This window comes from Strix aluco, chromosome 13, assembly GCF_031877795.1.
Source record: "Strix aluco isolate bStrAlu1 chromosome 13, bStrAlu1.hap1, whole genome shotgun sequence".
Lineage (NCBI taxonomy): Eukaryota > Metazoa > Chordata > Aves > Strigiformes > Strigidae > Strix > Strix aluco.
In genome coordinates this window covers 11,525,694-11,545,382 of record NC_133943.1, presented here as the reverse complement: position 1 = coordinate 11,545,382, position 19,689 = coordinate 11,525,694, and the positions used below count along the sequence as shown (strand labels likewise).

At 43.2% G+C, this 19,689-nt stretch overlaps 1 protein-coding gene across 1 annotated transcript in view; it reads left to right on the top strand.

The window, feature by feature from the left end:
- The window catches only part of ERGIC1 (endoplasmic reticulum-golgi intermediate compartment 1), a 58,853-nt gene that overhangs the window by 31,414 nt on the left and 7,750 nt on the right, over window positions 1–19,689 (top strand). Inside the window, exons 4-9 of the mRNA XM_074838964.1 lie at window positions 7,747–7,841; window positions 8,494–8,618; window positions 11,131–11,235; window positions 15,328–15,388; window positions 16,577–16,677; window positions 19,411–19,533. Coding sequence (XP_074695065.1) covers window positions 7,747–7,841; window positions 8,494–8,618; window positions 11,131–11,235; window positions 15,328–15,388; window positions 16,577–16,677; window positions 19,411–19,533 — 610 coding nt within the window. The remainder of the gene's footprint in view (window positions 1–7,746; window positions 7,842–8,493; window positions 8,619–11,130; window positions 11,236–15,327; window positions 15,389–16,576; window positions 16,678–19,410; window positions 19,534–19,689) is intronic.

Here is a 19,689-nt window from a genome sequence, read left to right as displayed (position 1 = left end):
TGCAGAAGTGTGGAGCTCTATGTGGTCTGGAACAAACAGTGTGAGGACTCTGTGCCACCATTTAAACTGGGTGGTAGCAAATAACAGGGGAGATACTATCTCACAAAGATATTTTGAGCCTTGTTTGCCCATGAATCAAATACTTTTGAAGATATGGAAGAGTCCTTATGTGCAAACTGTTCAATTCCCATCAACTTTTATTGCAAGCTTTGAGTTTCTTTTGTATTAAGAGTCTCCTACATCAGATATCTCTCCCAGCTTGAAGTTTCCTAGTGTCAGCCAGGATCTGATTGATTAACTAGAGTCTGCACTTACATGGGGTGAGCTTTCCTGCTTTGCCAGTGCCAGCTGTACTATGAGACTGCATCAGCCTTTCTCCTCTTGTGTCCTATTTCCCTTAAAGCAGTCATGTGCTTGACAAAGCTGGATTGCATGGGGATAGCTGCACATTTTTGATGGCAAGGTGAAATTGAGAGCACTTGGCCTGGTGCCTTACATCAGAGACGTACCAGGTTCGCTGATGTGGACTCATGCTTACCTCATAACCCTATTACACCGAGTAATTGTGCATTGACAGCCTGCTTCAGGGCAAGTCAGCAGCAACCTCAACAGTGGGGGTACCCACAAGATTAACTGTCTAACTCTCGCCAACAGGAGGTTTCTTTGGTATCTGCATCTAAAGGGAGAGGTTGGTGTGGTTTGTTGAACTCATGCTGCAACATGAGAAAATAAGCTCTGCTCCTCACCACGCTAACCCCTAATACTTGCTAACTTCTACCCACTGCTGGGCTTTCTTCTACATTCATATGACTATAGCAACTTAAATTCCTGGTATTACTAGAAATCTCTGTTTGGTCACTCTTGCCCAACTTCAAAGCTGTTTTGCCTTGACCAGCCCATTGTCTTAGCATTTATAGTCTCAACTGCTAAAGACTTGTCTGGGTGGCAGAAAGCCAAGAAATTACACCCTCATCTTGAGGATAACAGTCATAACACTAAAACCAAACAGATTACCTATGTGGGGAAGACAGCGTGCATCACAGTAGCTATGTCATAACTCGTGTGGGCTTTTCTAATGAGCATGAAGATTGCGACTGTGCACAGGAGCTTACTTCAGTTAAGAAGCCAAACTAAGACTCTGTGCGCATTACAGCCGACATGCAGGAAGTTCATGTGGCGTAGGTAACGCACTATAAATGCACATCCTATTTTGTTGCTGACTAGCTTCCTGTGTAGATGAGCTCTGAGTAGGGCAGAAAACTCCTAGTTTCTCATCTTCTAGATTTATTGCATGACCCTAACAGGCACTCCTCTGAGCAGCCATGAAGGAAATCAAAGCTTGGTTCTTAGGTGGGGCTACATCCTTTTCAGGAAAAACACAGTGAAAGGCTGGTGAGGGAAGAGTTTTTTCTTTCTTTGCTCAGCAACAACCCATCATTGCAGTTAAGGGGAGGGTGAGTTTAACTCTGGAAATCAAGGGCCTTCTTGGGTTTTTTTGGTTTCTTTTTTTTTTTCCGGTCCAGACTGAGAGTGACTGAAGACTTAGTCCAAAACAAGAACCTAGAGTAACCTCCTCAATTCTGTAAAAGACAGATAAAGAAAAGGAGGTCCGTGCTCCACATTTGAACCTCTGCAAAATAGACAGTATCAAACATGGTTGTCCCACTGAGCAAATGACTCAAATGGCTGAAGAAATGAAGCTAAAGTGTTAAATGTGTCTGGTATTTCCTGGGCAGGATCAGTAGTAGGTTGAGAGTTGAGAGCAGATTGAGGGCTAGAAATTGTTTGGCATACCTTTAGCAGCCTTCCTCATTCATTGTGCTGTTATGTTGCAAATCAAGAACGTAGAAATCACCTATCTCTTTTCTAATTAACTCAGATCAGCGCTAGAAGTTAATAGCTGGCAAGATGATAATCTTGTAGTTTTATCACCGTAATTAGGTCATGAATTATGTTCTGTAGGATCAATAAGAGTTTTCCAAGTATTCCATCATTAAGGAGGAAAGATGTAATTAACTAATCTAGTCTGCCTTGCATTGGCAGCCAAGGGAAGGGGTAGGAGGGTATGAATGTGATACTTGTGGTATGAATGTAGCTGCACAACAATAATTCATCTGCCACAGCACACTGTAGAAAGCAACAAACTGTTCCTGGCAGTGTTTTCTTTTTCTTTTTTTTTTAATGTAGTAAGAGGCAAAGAACAGTCTGAAGTGACAAGTTTGTCACTTGGAAGGCTGTGCTCCCCTGCAAGGCAATTAATTACTTAAGCAGAATATCTGTAATAAAAATACTGCCTTTGCATAAAAGCATAAATAATGAGCAATGTCTAAATCATTTGTTCGTTTAAGGTGACCAGATCATTCACTGGGGACACCTGCTTGCTTTAATCTTTAGGAAAAATACATTGGCCAGTCTGTATCACATCACACAGCCCAGCTCCTATGCGAGGGCCACATCACGTGCAGCACAGCTTGACTATTCGTGCAGGCTGTCAGGTGCCCTGAATGTGGGAGGCAGCAAAACGCCAGGAGCTTCCGAGACCAACATTGCTTGTTCACACTGGATTCGTTTGCATGCCCAAGACTGATCCTACAGTGAAGCAGAATTGCTGTCATACCTGCCTTCAGCGGTTTTTTTGTCCCTTAGCTCTCCAAGGTATGTGGAATGTGTCTTGTGGCTCTCAGCCCATGGAAATTTCTCATAGCAACCTGCATGGTCAAACTGCACCTGCTGTAAGCAGCAGAGTGTGATCCTGGTGCAACAAGAGTTCTTTCTGCTGGAAACCATAACCTCGGAGCATAAGCCATCTGCACCAGGAGTACAACGCTACAACTCATATGTTCTGACACTACGCTGGAGATGCAACTCCCAACTCCACCAGCTCATCCAGTTGAGGCAGATAAAATGCTGGAGCAAACTGGATCAGCATAGGGAATACAGCCTAGTAGTCAGAGGGGAATGACAGTTGTAATCCTGATCTTGCCATGGACTGACCTTGAGACAGACACTTTTCTGTAGAAGGATGTAATACTTAGCTGCCTACCTCTCAGGGGTGCTAAGAAGCTTAATTAATGTTTGCGTAGTAACTTGGAGATTACCTAATAAAAGATGTGATATATTTGTGAAGTGTTGTTATGCCGTTTGTCCTAAGGTACATATGTGGGTTAGCAGGAAGCGGAAGGTCGTGTCATGATGTCATTTGCAATTTCTGACTCAAATCTACATTGACGTCTTTCAAACCCTTCTTCTTCCTGCCTCCTGGAGAACTGTAATTCCTTCCTTTGTAGGACAGTGTGTTTTCTGTGCTTCACAGCTGAGCCAGGACCTAATCTGGGACAAAGACCTTCTCAATGAAGAACTGATTGAGATTCAGGGCATAGAATGAAGATTACAAATGGCGGAGCAATAGACATACACCCAATTTATTACACAGCAGAGAAGTTACTGACCTGCTTGTTGTTTCTTCGCACAAATTGAGAAGATGATGGGTTGTTTGTCCTATGATGAGTGTCCTCTGGTTTGGCACAACTGGAAAGATGATAGTGTGGGAATCTCAGCTTTGGATGGTTGTGTTTCTGAAAGGTGGTTGATTAGAGCTGAAATGGCAAGTGGGGCCAAGAGAGCTCGCCTGAGAGTCTTTGGAGAAGCTTTGGGCTCCCTCAAGAAAGAATAATTATTTTCCCTCTTAGGCTTAGGGTCCTGGAGACCAGAGAGTGCCTCCTGGGAGTTGGAGGACAAGGTAAAATGCAGCTTGCTGGAGGAAGTGCGTGTATTTTTGTATAGCTGATGACTGGGGAGGAGGGTGCTTGGTTATTTGCTGTGAAAGATGGAGAAAAAAGGCTAAAACCTGAGGCAGAGACAAGGAGGACAGAGGACAAGGAAGATGTGTTCAGAGAGCACCCAGGCAGCACGTGAAGCTCTGGAAGGTTGATGCAGTGTGTCTCCTCTTGTATTCAAAGAGCCACAGGCTCTTCAGCTGTTGAAGTGCTGAAGCGTCTAATGTTAGTGGCCAGGGCTGCTGGGTTGAAATAAGTTACTGGTGAAGTTTTGTTTCTGGGGAAACAAAGCTGTTGTGTTATAAATCTGAGTCCTAAAGCATGGGGAATGGGTCTGGCTTTCTTTGGATAAAATCTCAAAGATGCTGTTTCCCCTTCCATTCTCTCTCGCGAGCCATTTGCATGATCTGCAATCTTAGCCAAAGAGTCCCTCCAACTTTTTCTGTGTAATGCTGCGAGTTTGTAAGCAAACGTGATAAGCCACTGAGAAGCCCAGCAGCACTGTTCAGGAATGTGAAGTATTTCAAAGTGGCTCTTTCTAGAAGTGAAACAGATTCCTTCTGTGTGGATCATAGCTCCTGCTGCGTGAAGAAACTTTCCTCCCTTTCCTTGAATCTGTGGTGGGAGGCCCCGCAGGGGGAGAGGTCCACCTCTCACCTGTCCTATTGCCCTCACTGTACTTTCATAGCTCTGTACCTCATCCCTGCTTTATTGTGCCACTTTTATTCAAATAGTCTTTAACCAACTCCAACTTTAACCAACAAAATACCAACTCCTGCGTGCTTAGAGTCTTCGGAGGAGGTACGTGCCATCTTTGGAGTCACAATATGACTCTCTACGCTGCCTCTCTAAACGGCCATAGAAGCAGCTGCGTTTACAGTGTCCTTCTGCCTGACCTCAGGTTTTACTTCACTTGTGACAATCCCAGATTCACTGTTAAGCACTGTTACTCCTGGGACACTTTACATACCGAGAGGGACAGCTATAAATTAGAGCCAACTTCATTTCTTCCACTGGAGACGTTATCCCTTCAGGGACAGTTGCTGGTAGTGGTAAATAGTGCTTTTCCCAACATCCTGGGAATGTACGATTAAATAATAGGAAGGCTGTGTGCAATTTGTCTTCTTGGCCCTGGGGAAGAGGATAGCAAGGGAGGTATGAGGCAGTTCTCTGCCAGCTCTGTCCAGACTTAGGTGGCAGTGGTTCATAGGGAGATCCTGGAAGGAGTAGCCTTGACCGTGGAAGTTTGCTTTATCTGTAAGATTTCCAGAATGTATTTTGGGAGTGAAATTTCCAGTTTGTTGAAAATGATGATGTTTATTCTGAGGTTTGCCCCAGCAAGCGTAGCCTGTGGTGTGTTGTCATTGTGCTCTTGGTTCCCTGTAGTGAGAGGGAACCTCATTTGACAGAGCAGCTCAGCACAAAGGGTGCCCTTTGAAGCCCCTGATAAGAAACCTTGCTGGGTTTGTTAGCTTGGGCCCTCTGCAAAAGCTGCTGCTGCCAGGAGGAGGCAGTGGCTGGTGCTGGGAGGGAGAAGCAGGGTTCAGCAGGCAGGGTGCTCCATGAAAGGCAGCGCTGCAGGCCCAGTGTAGGGGAAGGAAGGACAGTCATGAGCTGTCAGATGTCTAAGGAGTGATAGATAGGGTTATGAAATTGGGAACATAAGTAGGAGAGGGGCAGGGGGCTACTAGGTAGAGAGGAGAAGGAGGAAGTGGCTGTGAGCCTTGCCCAAAGGACAGGTTGGGAACCATTGGTCCAGTGACCGGAGTGCGGGACAGAAAACCAGTTTCCTTTATCTGAGACTAATGGGCTGTGTGACGTGGACAAACTGGCCTACTTCCCTTTGCCTCGGTGATCCAGTCTGCAACTGAGTGACCTCACCGCTTGCCTTCCTATGTAAGAGCTTCCATAGGCTCCCTGGGCACAGTTTATCCTTTTGACTTCTACCACCAACTGCTTCTCACTCGCTTATCACCGAAAGAAAGGCTTATGCACCTTTGCTTACGGACTGCAGCTGACCACATGTTTTCTGACAGGTTCAGAACTGGAAATCAGCAAATACAAATACTGACCTTCCCAGAGTTTTCCTCTAAAGAGCCGGGATGTTCAGCTGCGCTGCTGAACCTGATGCGCTTCTCTGCCAGCCCTGGTGCGAATGCTCCTTCTTGCCAGTAACATCAAGTTGCCTGCGGCACTGGCTGGGCATGGCCCACATCTCAGACAGCAGAGAGCTGGGAAGAAGCCAGGTGCTGTTACAAAACAAGTTGGCTAGCAGCTGGGATCTTGATGGAAGGACTCGGAAGCGCAGAAGGGTGCATTGCTTTGGGGGATTAATGCCTGCCCTGGCTGGAGCTGCTCCTCACAACCATATTTGGACATATGACTTAATCCCGATCACTACCCAATCTGCCAGTAATAAACACGTAGAAGATTTAATGCATTCCACCTGGGAGGAGAGGGCTCAGCCAAGAAGCTTCTAACTAGGTCACTGATGAGCAATCTTTCCCCTCCCTCTGTGTCATTTTTATTAATCACTTGAAAAATACGTTGAGTAATGATTGCAAGCAACTTGTCAAGCCAATTAAAACCAGAGAAAGGTAGGGCTGTGAAGCTGAAGACAAATGCTGTGCTGGTTTTAAATGAGTGTCTGTAAACCCCACTGACCTGTTGAGTAATTACCTCCAAAAAAAATTGGCAGCTGTATGTTTCTCAGTGTGAAGGCTGTTTCTTCTGAATCCACAGGGCAAACAGTTCATTATGGTCCAGAGATGTATCACCAGAGCAAAATCGCTTTGAATCTGTCTTGTAGCTGCCCTTAGTCTGGTTTGTCTATTAGCATATAGACTCTTCAGCAAGGGCTTGTCAAAGGGTTTCATACACTTTGAGCATTAAATAAAAATAATACAGAGCACTTACTAGGGAATTTAGTTCATTTTATGTAGATTGAACGTAAGTTCTCATAGCTTTAAATCTGTCCAACTGGAAGATAAATTGTCAAATCTTATTTGATGATGCTGAGCAGTGTTGGACTTTGAAGGAGAAAGAGCTGCTAGGTAATCTCACCATCTTCTCAGTTCAGTGTGGTGGGTTTCCCAGGAGTGGATTCTCTAGGATGTTCAGCTAATTCAGCTGTGCTTGCATTGGGGTTTTTTTCTTTATATTTTACATGTCAGCAGTAAATATTTATACTCTTGTATTCCTTTAACTCTATATCTGTATTTTGTCTTTGTGAAACATATACCAGCACTGTGGGTGCTACAAAACAACATTACTCTTTGGGAGACTGTTGCATAGTGTGTTAGATCCTGCTGTCCAGGATGTTTCTTCCCATCTGTTCCTGGCTCAAATCCTCTTTGATTTTAGTTGTTGATTTTGGTTACCATTCAGAGATTGAAACGAGATACTAAGGAGGGAGATACAAGTATGCCATGCTGCCTTCTTTTGCCGCTGCTCTGTCAACTGGGTGGCAATAACAAATGGCAATTAGTTACACAAATGAGCTTTCCTGTAGGATAGTTGAGAGCAGCCTTTCTCTAAAACTATGAAACAAATCAAAAAGCATATGCTTTCCTCTTTCCTAAAAGGAGTAACAGCCCAGGTATGTGGAGGGCTAGCACACTAGCCTGCCACTTCTTCAACATTAGGTTCTTGTTTTGTATCACCTCTGGAGACTCAGGTTAGGGAAGGGAGCAGGAAGTATAAATCAGAGCAGCAGTTTTGTTTTCTGGTGGTGCAAGGGACTTGTTTAAAGCCTCCTGCACTTGCCAAGCAAGAAGTAAAATTAAATCACAATTTACTCCATGCAGCTGTGGAGGGCTTTTCCTGCTCTCTGTCTTGTAACTCTGTTGCAGCTGTCACACAGTCGAACCCCCAGCTTCAAAGTCTCCTTTTTTCCCTTCCCATGCAAGTTGTATTTTTTCTGTGATAAGTATCTGCGTGCCTGAACCCACCTGTGTTTTCTGTCCTCCAGAGTTAATGAACTCTACGTGGATGACCCAGACAAAGACAGTGGAGGTAAAATAGAAGTGAATCTGAACATCAGTTTGCCAAACCTGCATTGTGAATGTGAGTACTCCCTTTCACTTATCAATTTTCCTTTGTATTTTAAGTAACACTTGAAATGGGCCCAAACTGGTACAGTGGCCCTTCTTCTTCTGTAATAGGGTTAATGGAGATCAAGGAGCTGCAGCCTTTGCCAATACCCCATTGCTTTCTGTTCCAGGCCAGGACACCTGTTTTCTTGGACCCTGTGCTCACTCTACAGCCTGTGTTAGTGACTGACCTCCCTCGCTGGCCTCTTTCTAAATCTCATTTTCTTTTTTCATAACGATCTTTTTGTCTCGGGGAGCAAGAAACTTCCCAAGTTTCATTCGTAACTCTGAATGGACCAGCTAGTTGTTGGCTTTTCACAAATAACCTGGCTTGGCCACCTGAAGTTTTTCTATTTTTGTAATTGAGATTGCAGTCAGCTGTCAGAGTATGGGAGGTATATTTGTGTCAGATAGGCAGTCTGAAAAGTTTGGTTATGAAGTTCTTTCTGAAGAGCTGGTATAACAATTAATATTTGACAAATGACGTTACTAGTACAGTTTACTCAAATGTCAGGAAAAAAGATGTGGATTTTTTTCCCAGTAAAAGCAGTGCATGCTTTTCCAATGCAGCCTTCCTGTTACTTCTTTTGTTTTGATTTTTGTTTCCTCCCTTCCCACCCATGCAGTAGTTGGACTAGACATTCAAGATGAAATGGGAAGGCATGAAGTGGGTCATATTGACAACTCGATGAAGATACCTCTCAATAATGGGGATGGCTGCAGGTTTGAGGGCCATTTCAGCATCAACAAGGTGAGTAGGAATGACAGTGGGTGAGTGTGTGCTGGCTGGGGAAATGCTAGCAAGATCCATTTGTAAAATGCTCATGAAAATCTGTGTGGCAGTGTCTCTTCTGTAGCATGTACGTTGATGTCCCTAATCAGCGGTAAGGTTAAGTCTCTCAGTGCTGCAGAACAGGGTGGGCAGAGGTGGCTGTGTAGTTAGACCCACAGAGAATGTGTTAGATCAGGCTTTTTCTTCATTCTCCAAAACAGGTAATTGAGATAGTGTTGCTTAACAGCAGAGAGCGGCTCTGTTGTGGCCAGTGCTGTCTCTTTCAGTGCAGCAACCTAATGTTCAGGGGATGTATGAACTCCCTACAAATGCCATATGGCTTCTGTGTTTACTTGTCATGACTTTTGCACCTCCAAAATGTGACTCACTGTGCAGAGGTCTTTGGCAATGTCTCTATCCAAGTGCTCTTTTGTTCCGAGAGCCGCAGAATGACAGGAATGTTCCCTACTAGAGGCTGCCAGCGTAACAGAAGTGGCTCCGTGCTGAGATGTTTGGAATACATGCACGCGGCCTCTGCGCATGCTTTGTTGGGATGCTCCGCTTCTGTCTCAAAGAATGAAAATCCAGGCCTGGAGGAGGCTCCTCTCTGGGATGGGTGTGTTCAGAATTGAATAATCTTGCTATGTAATGCTGGAGATGACTAGCTGGGGTGGGGGAGGCAGTGGTGGGGCCCACTGATGTCCTAAGAAGGGCACACCCTTTATTCACGCCTCCTCATGTACCACAGGCTACAAAATCCTACTTCCTTCTTTTCCTCCCAGGTCATGTTAAATCGCATCTAAAAATAACAGACAGAACCTCTTACTGATTCTATGGCATGGAAAGGATTAGGGACTTAAAAAGAGGACGTTTCTTTCCTTGCCGCTAAGCCACCAAGATTACTGGCAGCTGATAGTCCACAAAACTGAGAAAGGGCTTCTTGAAAGGTAGTTCTTGTTCTGTTGATTCCCAAAGCACAGAGCTGAAATACTTGGGGTTTTGTCTGCCAGATGTAGTGTGTTCTGCTCACCAAAGCAACTCAAAAGGGGTTTGCTGTATGTGGCAGTGAGGATCTCCCTTTTCATCTTAATCTATGAAAGGCCACTAATTGCATTGTCTCATATAGTGGTTGGGACTGCTGTCAGAGGTGGAGGACCTGACCCAGGACTTACAGCTCTGAAAACGTGAACCTCTCATGTATGAGCTGGAAGTCTTCAGTCCCTTGGCAGAAATTGTACAGCCTTCTGTATGAGCTGGTATCTGGAATGGGATGTGGCCAGGCTTTGAAACTTGACTAAGGGTTGCACTTGCATGTTATCCTCAAACCTGAAGAGGGAGGACAAGGTAACAGCAAGATGATTGTGTGTACTACTTACTGCAGTCTGCCACCCTGTTTACTGAGCTGGTGTATGACACAGCTTGTGTCCACACCTGAAAGTGTTCCCAGGAGTGCACTGCTGTTCCTCAAGTCATTTAAATTAGCTTTCCTGAAAGCACATGGAACCGGCATGTGGCCTCCCATGGCCCTGCTGGTGAGGTGTTTCTGCAGAGAGCACGATGGGCACCGGTTGTATAACCATCCTCCCACTCTTGTCTTAGGCCATGTCAGATTGCTCCTCAGTGTTGCTTAATTTCCCAACCTTTTCTCGATAGGAAAAAATTACTGCACCCTCTGTAACAGCGATTGAGCTGAATCTGCTGAAAGACTTCATGGAGTAGAACTAGTGACCTGAAAAGTATGTGCATGCTAGAGTGATCCCATCAGAATGACACCAGTGCTCATTTTCTGTCTTGGAACTGAGTCCTTAGGTGACATCTGTATTTTTCAGAACTTTGTATTTTCCTCTGTTTAAAAACAGAAAATCCTGTACCTGGAAGGGCTATTGCCAGGGCTAGAAGCTGAAGATCTAGGTCAGTTTGTATGGAGAGCCCCATGGGTTTTGGTGGGTTTTTTTCTCTTTTTATATAAAACTCACTATTACGCACAATCTTCTCAAATGTGAGGTTGCTCATGACCAGTACTACAATAAGAATATATCCACAGCTTTCTTGGGTTGTTCTCAGCAGTGGGCCCATTTACAAATGCGAGATGTGGGAGTAAAATGTTAAGCAACTGTTTGTTGCCTGTCAGAGACATGAATCTTATTTTAATAGGGATGAAAGACATAGCCTTAAGTGTTAGGAATCCCTAAAGTTGGGAGTGATCCACTCATCACCTCCGAGTCAGCAGCAGTAGCAATGTGAGGGTGCCAGGCTCTGGGGCTGCGGGATGTTACCAATCTCTGCTGTGTATGCAGTGTGGTGGTGTTGGTCAAGTGCAGAAAGGTATTTTAGAGCCTTTCCCTGACATGCCAGAAGTTGTCCACTGCTAAGTAGATACAGCCTGCCAGGCTGGATGGATCCAGGCGTTTCTGCTTCGTATCACAGAGCCTAGCAATGCCTTGAGGGATAAAATGTGAAATCTTGTCTTCCTTGTCTTGACTAATTTTAGGTCCCTGGTAACTTTCACGTGTCAACACACAGTGCCACTGCACAGCCTCAGAATCCTGACATGACTCACATCATCCACAAGCTCTCATTTGGGGACAAGTTACAGGTGAGTTTTCTCTTCCCTGAAAATTCCCTGGCTCTAGGGGAATGAATGCAATGAGAGTGACTTTAATATTAGACACTTTGGTTTTATGTAAGGGTCATGTACAGTGTGGGGAGGACATAAGAAAGGACTGCCTGGATAAGCAAGCCCATCCCTTGCATTCATGCAAGGAAGAGTTTGCAGACTGTTTACATGCCAACACTTCAGGAAGGAGCAATGTTCAGTCATAGAGTAACTTTGCTGTTTTCATCTGAAACTGAAAGTACTTTTGAAAAACTATGTGGCTATCTTTCTGCAGAGAGTAGAAATGAGGATTCGTGGCTTTGCAAAATCCTGTACAGTACTGTTTTCAGTATTAATACAGCAAACGAATCTTGACTGCCTTTGCAGAGGAGCAGTGAGTGTTCTAAGGGAAGATGTGTGCTCGCTACTGTCTTTACCATGGCACCAGTCAAGTTCTTTTTAATTCACTTCACTGTACTTGTATAGTAGACACCTATTAGTCAAATTTGTTCTATGAAACACAAGTTAGACTTAGAACTGCCAGTTCCCTGCTGGGAAGAAGCTGAATGTGTGCACTTGCCCAGTGGATAGAGTTTCACCAGGTGTTGCAAGTTATGTAATAATTCCTGATTTCTCAATAAGGACGGATTACAGCACTTCTCTAGCCTACTTCCAAGGAGCTAGCATCATAGGTGGGAGTTATATATGTGCACACCCAGTTTGCGACTCACCCTAAACATTGCTTACCCATAGTCTCTCTGTAATCTTCTTTCCTCAGCACAGACGTCTCATTAGTCTGCTTCTTGTACACCCACTTCCAAAACCCTTTTTCATGCTAACAAGTCTAAGCATTGCTTTGTAGTCTTCTGATTCTGCTCCCGGCTTCTTTTAGGAAATATCTTGTGTGGGAACGCTGAAATATTAGCATATAAATAAGCTTGGCTTAATGTCTGTAAAGCACACTGAGATTATGAAAAATATTAGGTAAGTGCTAATAGGGAGTTCTACAGTTTGCGTGGGAAATCAGCGCTCTGAGGTAGCGTTCTCATTGTTTTATCATGGAGTCTTTGAGTAATGGAGCTGAAGTGCGAATCAGCATGAATGAGATGAGAAGCCTGGACAGTTGGGGGCAAAAGAGCAAGCGTCTTCAGTTCTGGTGGTGAGAAACCTGTCTAGCAAACATGCAGTTGGCTCCTGATTTGGACAAGTTCTGATTAGTGTTTTCAAAGTTCAAAATAACTACTCATCATCTCCATACACAAGAATGGAGCATGTAGGTGCTGCTGATCCTGTTGGCAAACATGAGTTCAACAGCACAAATTAAAGAAGGATATGTTCACTAAACAGGTGCTACCAAGGCTCAGCAAGCAGTGTAGAGAGCCAGCAAGTACGGAGAACTTTAAATCTATCAGGATACACTTTTGAATATTTTAGGTTGTCTCCACCTGCTTTGATGTAAGTTATGCTTGTATTTCTTCAAGAGGGTGAGGAGCTTCTCATTCACTTGTCATGTGCTGGGAGTTATTTCTTTTTAGGTTGTTACCAACTCTGCCAGAGTGATCTACTAGGGTACATGCTGTGTTCTCCAGAAAAAACAGTCTGTTTGAAAGATTTAAATCTCATCTGGCACTGAATGAGCTTCAGTTCTTCAACGGTAGTTCATGCACAACAGTGGCAGATTCTTTGTAGATTTTTTCCCTCATGTAGATGAGACCAAAATTCAAGCCAATGAGGTTCTTGCGTGTCAAGTAATCCAGTAAAGAAAGAGATGTGGAAAGTAGGAGATTATACCTTTTTAATCATAGAATTCTCTTGAGTGCTAGATCATGGTGTTGAATAATCCCTAGTTTTAACCTTGTGAGAGGTCTTGTCTTCCCTTAATAGTTGGTTGGAAGTTATTTTAGCCTGCTGTTTGAGTTTGCCTGAGTTACATGTCCAGTTATATGTCTTTGTATGTGTTTGTAGAGGTTAAAGCCTAGGGTGTTCCAAGGCCTTGGCAAGCATCTTTTTGAGGTCCATGTTGCAGGATAATAAAGCATTGGCACTGTTAAACCACTGACTAGCCTCCTGTGCTACTACTCCAAGCACTAGATTTGGCCTTGGTAGCACAGGACAGTCCTGAGAAAGTCTGGCTAAACAGGCTTGCTTAAGTTCTCTGTTGCAAAGCAATTTTGTTACTGTGGCCAAAAGCTTACTCCTTGATGAAGTCCCTCCAGGTACTTAACAAGGTACAAACAAGTATGTTCCCCCAAGGAACACACCTGTGCACTTTGTAGAGCAGAGATTAATTAACAATCTATGGACAGCAAGTATTGTAATGGGAGTCCAGAAAATTCCACACGGAAAATCATGGTGAAACATCAGACTGGTAGTTACAAATGCCATCTGTGTTGCAGAGATGAGAGAGGCAGATGCACCAAAGGACCTGATGGCACAGGAACAGGCAGTTGTGGAGATGTCTGGGGGCTTTGGATTTTTTTTCTTGGATGAGCTGTTGGGGGATATGGTGTAGGGGAGAACTTTGTAGAGTAGGGCTGATGGTTGGACTCGATCCCAAGGGTCTTTTCCAACCGGAATGATTCTGTGATTCTGCTTTGTCTGTGTGGAAGCTCTGTAACTCGCAGCTTTGCAAACTCACTGTCTATAGACATGCAGAGCAGACAACTTTTACATATAAACAGAAGTGTGGATGCCGGGGAGCCAAGGACAAGAATGTAGGTCCAAATATACAGGCACCTCACAGGAGAGATGTTTGCTGAGTAACCACTCCGATATTTACTGTTAGAGTGTTTGAAGTAGACCTTAAAGTCTCTGGCCTAGATATGCTATAAGAGACTTCTCAGCTGTATCAAGAATGCAACTTAATACTGTAGCCCAGTCCAGGGGCTTCTCTTTCTTCATATGCTTTTTACAATGAGTAAAGAATATGTACAGTCTGCATGTGTAGTTCGGAAATGGTTGGTGTTGTCTAAAATATTTGAAATGCCAGCACACTGAAAGGCACTGTAGCAGGTTCAGCTGTTGCTTTTGCTCTGTGCTTGTTACCAGCACCTTGCCAGTTGAACTTGCTGATGATTTTGTCTCTCTAAAATTTCCTTTCTCAGGAGAGAAATGAGTTCAGTTGCTGCTTCCTCCAAAGCATCATCCACTCTGTAGCATTCAGAACAGGGAAGGAGCCATTAGGATGACACAAATACATCCATAAGCTATCAGTTGTTGAGAGGGTCTGGGAAGGAGATTGCATTGCCCTCTTAGTGAGGTGAAACTGTCACACCCATGACCAAATACTTCTTCCAAACTCTTCTTCCCTGTTGTCTGGCTTAAGGTCAGGATTTTCTAGGTTGTGGAGTTATTTGTCCTTTCTATATAGCTTACTGTACATTATGTGAATGATGCAACCTCTAATCTACAGCTGTTGCTGTGGGGTTTTCCCTGTCTAGAGAGTTCACAAATTGATTGTTCTGTTGGTGGACATCAGACTCCAGATCACAGTATGTGGAAGGCATGGGATGGAAATCCTGTTATTCTGGGCAAACAGATACTTGCATGCCTGGGACCAGCTGCAGGAAAAGCTGAATGGATGGCAGTGTTGGCATGTGTCCTTCCCATCTCCAAGGGCGTAGTGTGCATGGTGTGAAGGCTGGGCTAATAAGTTAAAGCTGTACAAGCCCAACTGTTCTGACATGAGCTACCTTTACAGGAGAACTCTTGAGTTTTAACCTGAATATGACTCCCATTTATTTCCCTTTCAGCATGATAAATTAATTTCACAGTTAACTATGCAAAGCTCTTGTGAAATTTAATTGTGAGATATTTCCTAACAGGCCTCTTCCAACTGCAGTTCCTTTAGCTTTGGAGTGGTTTTGGAGTTTCATCTTGTAAGACATTGTGAAATCAACTTTTTTACTTGGAACCAACCTCTGCGATGATGGTCGCTGAAAGATGTTTCAATTCATCTTTTACTGGGTTGAGGCTTTGTTTTTGGAAAGGTTGAATCAGGTTGATCTCCTTGTTATAGGATAGGATAGGAAAGCAAAGATCAAGAGTACCAAGTCAGAGCATAGTTTCTTCATATAACTTTTTGCTTTCCAGGTCCATAACGTTCACGGAGCATTCAATGCCTTGGAGGGAGCAGACAAACTCAGCTCAAATCGTATGTATTCTTGGTGATTACAGGTCTTAGCCACTCTCTGCAGGAGGGAAAACAGGGCCATTCATGCAACACTAGTGTATCCAGAAGTCTTTAATTTGCCTCTTTAACCAAAATGATCCAGACATTGCTGACTGACATTTCTATTTTCTCCATAGAGAAGGCTTAGCCCAAAAGGTCCTTTGGTCCTTTGCAGCCTTGTCTCCAGCTCTGTATGATTGACTCAGAATTACTGAGGTTTTTTATCCATATTGTATTCCTGTAGCTTCCCTTTGCTGCTGTCACCACCACCAGAACTTCTCCTTGTTCCTGTATTGCAAGTTAGCTCTTACCTTAAGTTTTACCCTGTGGCTGGAAGGATAGACATTTTCATTGCCTTTCTTTATGATCAGCAATACAAAAAGAAATTTCCAGTGCTTGCTACAATTCAGTGTAGTTTTTCTCCTTCAAGTGTTCAGGCTCCCGCAGGATATCAGTCTTGTCCACTACTTGGAACAAAATTTCTATCAGTGTTCCTGAAGCAAGACAATAGTGGGTTTTGTTTTTTTTCCTCCAGGAGCCAAATGTCATTGTGTTACACTTGGCCAAAGGATCCTGCAGAGAAATCATTTAGAACTCTGTTTTAGAACTGTTTCAACAGATGCAAAAAATGGCACAAGCCATTTAAATAATTAACAAAAAAATTAGTAATTGTTAAGCAGCTGTAGGAGAAAGAAGAGAAAGATGGGTGCTCAAGAAATGGGACTAAACAGGTTGTGATGCCTCAGCTGCTTCTGTCAAAAGAAGCGCAGTGAGCTGTAGCTTTAACCTGAGCTAGTTCTTGATTTAACCAGGACAGCTTTTTTGTGGTACTGACAAGTCTTACATTTATAGTTGCAAGCAGTTAGGAAGGTTCAAGTGACCTAAACTCATCTCCGTGGGTTGTGGTATTACAGAAGTCTTAGAATGGTGGGCAGATTCTGATGTCATCCAACTACCTTACAAAGTTTTGTACAAAGGACATAAATGTAGGATATGAAATTGTCACTTTGTCACAGAACCTGAGATAAGGAGGAGGGCGATACCTTTTCTGTGACTTACTTGGGGGTTTTTTTTTAGTTGATTTTGCACATTTACCTTGAAACATTGCGTAGGCTGTGATTCCTTTCTCTGAACGCTAACGTGTACTTCCCTTTCCTTTCCTGACCACAGCTCTTGCATCTCACGATTACATATTGAAGATAGTCCCGACGGTGTACGAAGACATGAGCGGCAAGCAGAGATACTCATACCAATATACTGTAGCAAATAAGGTAAAGAAGCAGGTAGTTCTCAGAGAAGCTCCTCATTGCAGCCCAGTGGATGCATGGAGGATCTTCAGTCATCATCCCTCCTCCCTCTTGCTCCTCTGCTCTGCAGCCACGTACATTTGTTTGTAGGTGAGCAGTAGCCTCTGCTGGGAGAAGGAGGAACTGAAGCTCTTCAGTGTGGGGCTTCCTATTGCTCCTGGTGCTGGTGTTTACCAGGGTTGGGATTGTGAGGGCTTGTCAGAGCAGGTGGTGGTATTGTTTTAATGCTAAAGAAAGGTGTTCTTACTCCTGACTTTTTCATATGTCAGTTTAACTGATCTAGATTTTCATAAATTGTATAGAAGGTTTTTACCACCTGTAGGAGCTTTTGTGATTTGTGTCAATATGCATCTGGATGGAAACTGCAATCCAACTGAACATACAAAACAGCACTTACACGTGGTTTTATTAATAAAGCAGTCTCAAGTGTGATGGATGTATCAAACAAATAAGTTCACAGAGTTTTTAGCTTTTTACAAAGGTTGATTTCAGATATTAAGCCACTGAACCTGCAGCAGCAGATATGTACTGGTTGATTATTTCACAATGCCTACTTTATTATTATAGATTATAATAGTTATTGTAACTTTATAATTCTTAAATTAATTTACATTAAATGTGGATATATTTGTATTTTAATAATAAAGTGTATTGAACTTTTTTTTTAAAAAAAAGACCCTATTTACTTTTTAAGGTAAAAAGCCTCTTTCAATTTAAATTATTTGCCAGTCAAGTGCTAAATGCAAATCCAGAATCTGTTTATAATACCTAATTACTGCTAGTTTGCCATAACTGAGAATCAAGCATGTACTCTTCATGGACTAGTTCTCAGATTAACGTTCCTGTCTAGTGACTTTTGGGCTTGCTTGCACAGTGTGTCTCAACGATTTGGATGTCTCCCTCTATTCAGATTACAATGTATTTGTTCTGCTTAATGTCACAACTGTTGTTCTGATAAGACTCCTGCGACGCAAGTTCTGAAAGTAATTTGGAAAATAGACAGCAGGAGCTTTTGACACTTCTATGAGCATGGTTGCAGATTGGGGCGTTTGGCCAAGACTGACTCATTAGGGCAGGATTGCTGGTGGGGAGAAGGGGAGAGGAGGGAAAGAATGAGGTCAGTTTTATCAAAACTGAAGTGCAGAGAAACAGTGCTGCCTTTGCACTTTCTCCTCATTAAAAATAAAAATTCTCTTATTGGTGCTTTAGTCCTTGTCTCTCGTACTGATCAGTGGGAAACAGAAATTGGAAGCCATTGGAACAATCTGGCACAGATTGACTAGTATGAAGAGGTGGATAGTCTTAAGTGTGGACTGTCTGTCTCCTTCCCCTTTTACCTCCTAGACCCTCTGTTTCCTCATTTCCCCAGATAGCCACTGTCCTGAGATATGCTGCAGAACTTCTGCAGTAAGAGCCCTGAAAATATTATGACTAGGGACTTCAGCCACATTTTGCTTCTGTTGTCATCCATGGAAAAAACCTAAGTAGAGGGAAATTTGGAATTTATATGAGATTAATGAAGGAGATAGATGCTGTTTGACTAGCTCCCTCTGAGCTCACAGAATAAAATTATCTTTTTTATATCATGCTCATGGCTGCCCTATTGCTTGTCCTTTCTTTCTGAAATATTTGGGGTTATCTTTGTCTCTGTGTGAAGGAGAATTAAAACAGAAGAGGTCATCTGAGCTGGCAGGCATGTCGTAGGGCTAAGGAAGGGAGGAGCAGCTGGGTAAAGAGGCAGCATGTGCCATGCCAGTGCTGATGGCTTTCATTGGATTGCAGAGTCCCCAACCTGCTTTTCTTTGAGTTTTCTTCAGTCTGCAAAGATAAATGTCCTGATCCTTGAAAATTGATACATATTTCCACTGAGAGCACAGACAAAATATTAGCTCAAAAAGATGTGACTTTTGATACTAAGTTAGTATCTGTTCTACACTGGCACTGTGCAGTATGTCTTGTTGGGGTGTTGGCCTGTGGCTGATTGATTGCACTGTACCTGTTACTAAAGAAATGGATTAAAGGAGATTATCACTGGCAGTCTGAAGATGTCTCTCCCAAACCAGCTTGGAATATTTTTTGAATCTTTGCCAATATTTTTCTGTATACAGTTTCATTTTGGCTTTCAGCATGATTTTTAAACATGGTTTTATGTGATTCATACTGACTGAGCAAAGCATTCACATTGTTGATCCCAATGCGAGGGGGGCCTTACAGATGGAAGCTGCTGCTTGCTATTCTGAGTGCATGGACAAGAAGGGATTTTCAGGTTCTTGCAAACTAAATTCCATTTCTTTGATGAATATCCTAGTATACAATTTACATACCAACAGCACAGAAACTTCACCTGCAACCACTTAGAGACTGCTTGTATTTAAATAGAGCAGATCTAAGCTAGAGAAATCAATGACAGCCTTTTTATTTACTTCTGTAACTTTGAATGAAGGTGAGAGTAAGCACCATCACTCTCTGTTCCCAGCTGTATCATTATCAGACTGTAAGAAACTTATTTTCCTATTTGATAAGGATTGGGGTGGGCAGTCATACAGGAATTAACTGTTTGCTTCTTTCAGTCTGATCATTACTGTAAAAAACAGTAAAGTAAGGGCCAGATCCACAGAAGCAGTTTTATTGCAGACACTCTATCTGGAATGAGATTGCTCACATTTTCTGCCATTTTCATCCCACTTTCTTTTCTAGGAGTATGTAGCCTACAGTCACACTGGCCGCATTATCCCAGCTATCTGGTTTCGTTATGATTTGAGCCCCATCACAGTGAAATACACAGAGAGGCGACAGCCTTTGTACAGGTTTATCACGTCGGTGAGTTACTCTAAACCTCTAATTCTCCCTTTTCCTGCCCGCCTTTCATTTATCTTCTGAGCCTTTGTTGTCTAGAAGAATTGAGTTTCTGCTTCAGAGCATTGTGACATGATTGAAATAAAGCAGTACATCACCGCAATTGTACTGAAGTGTAAG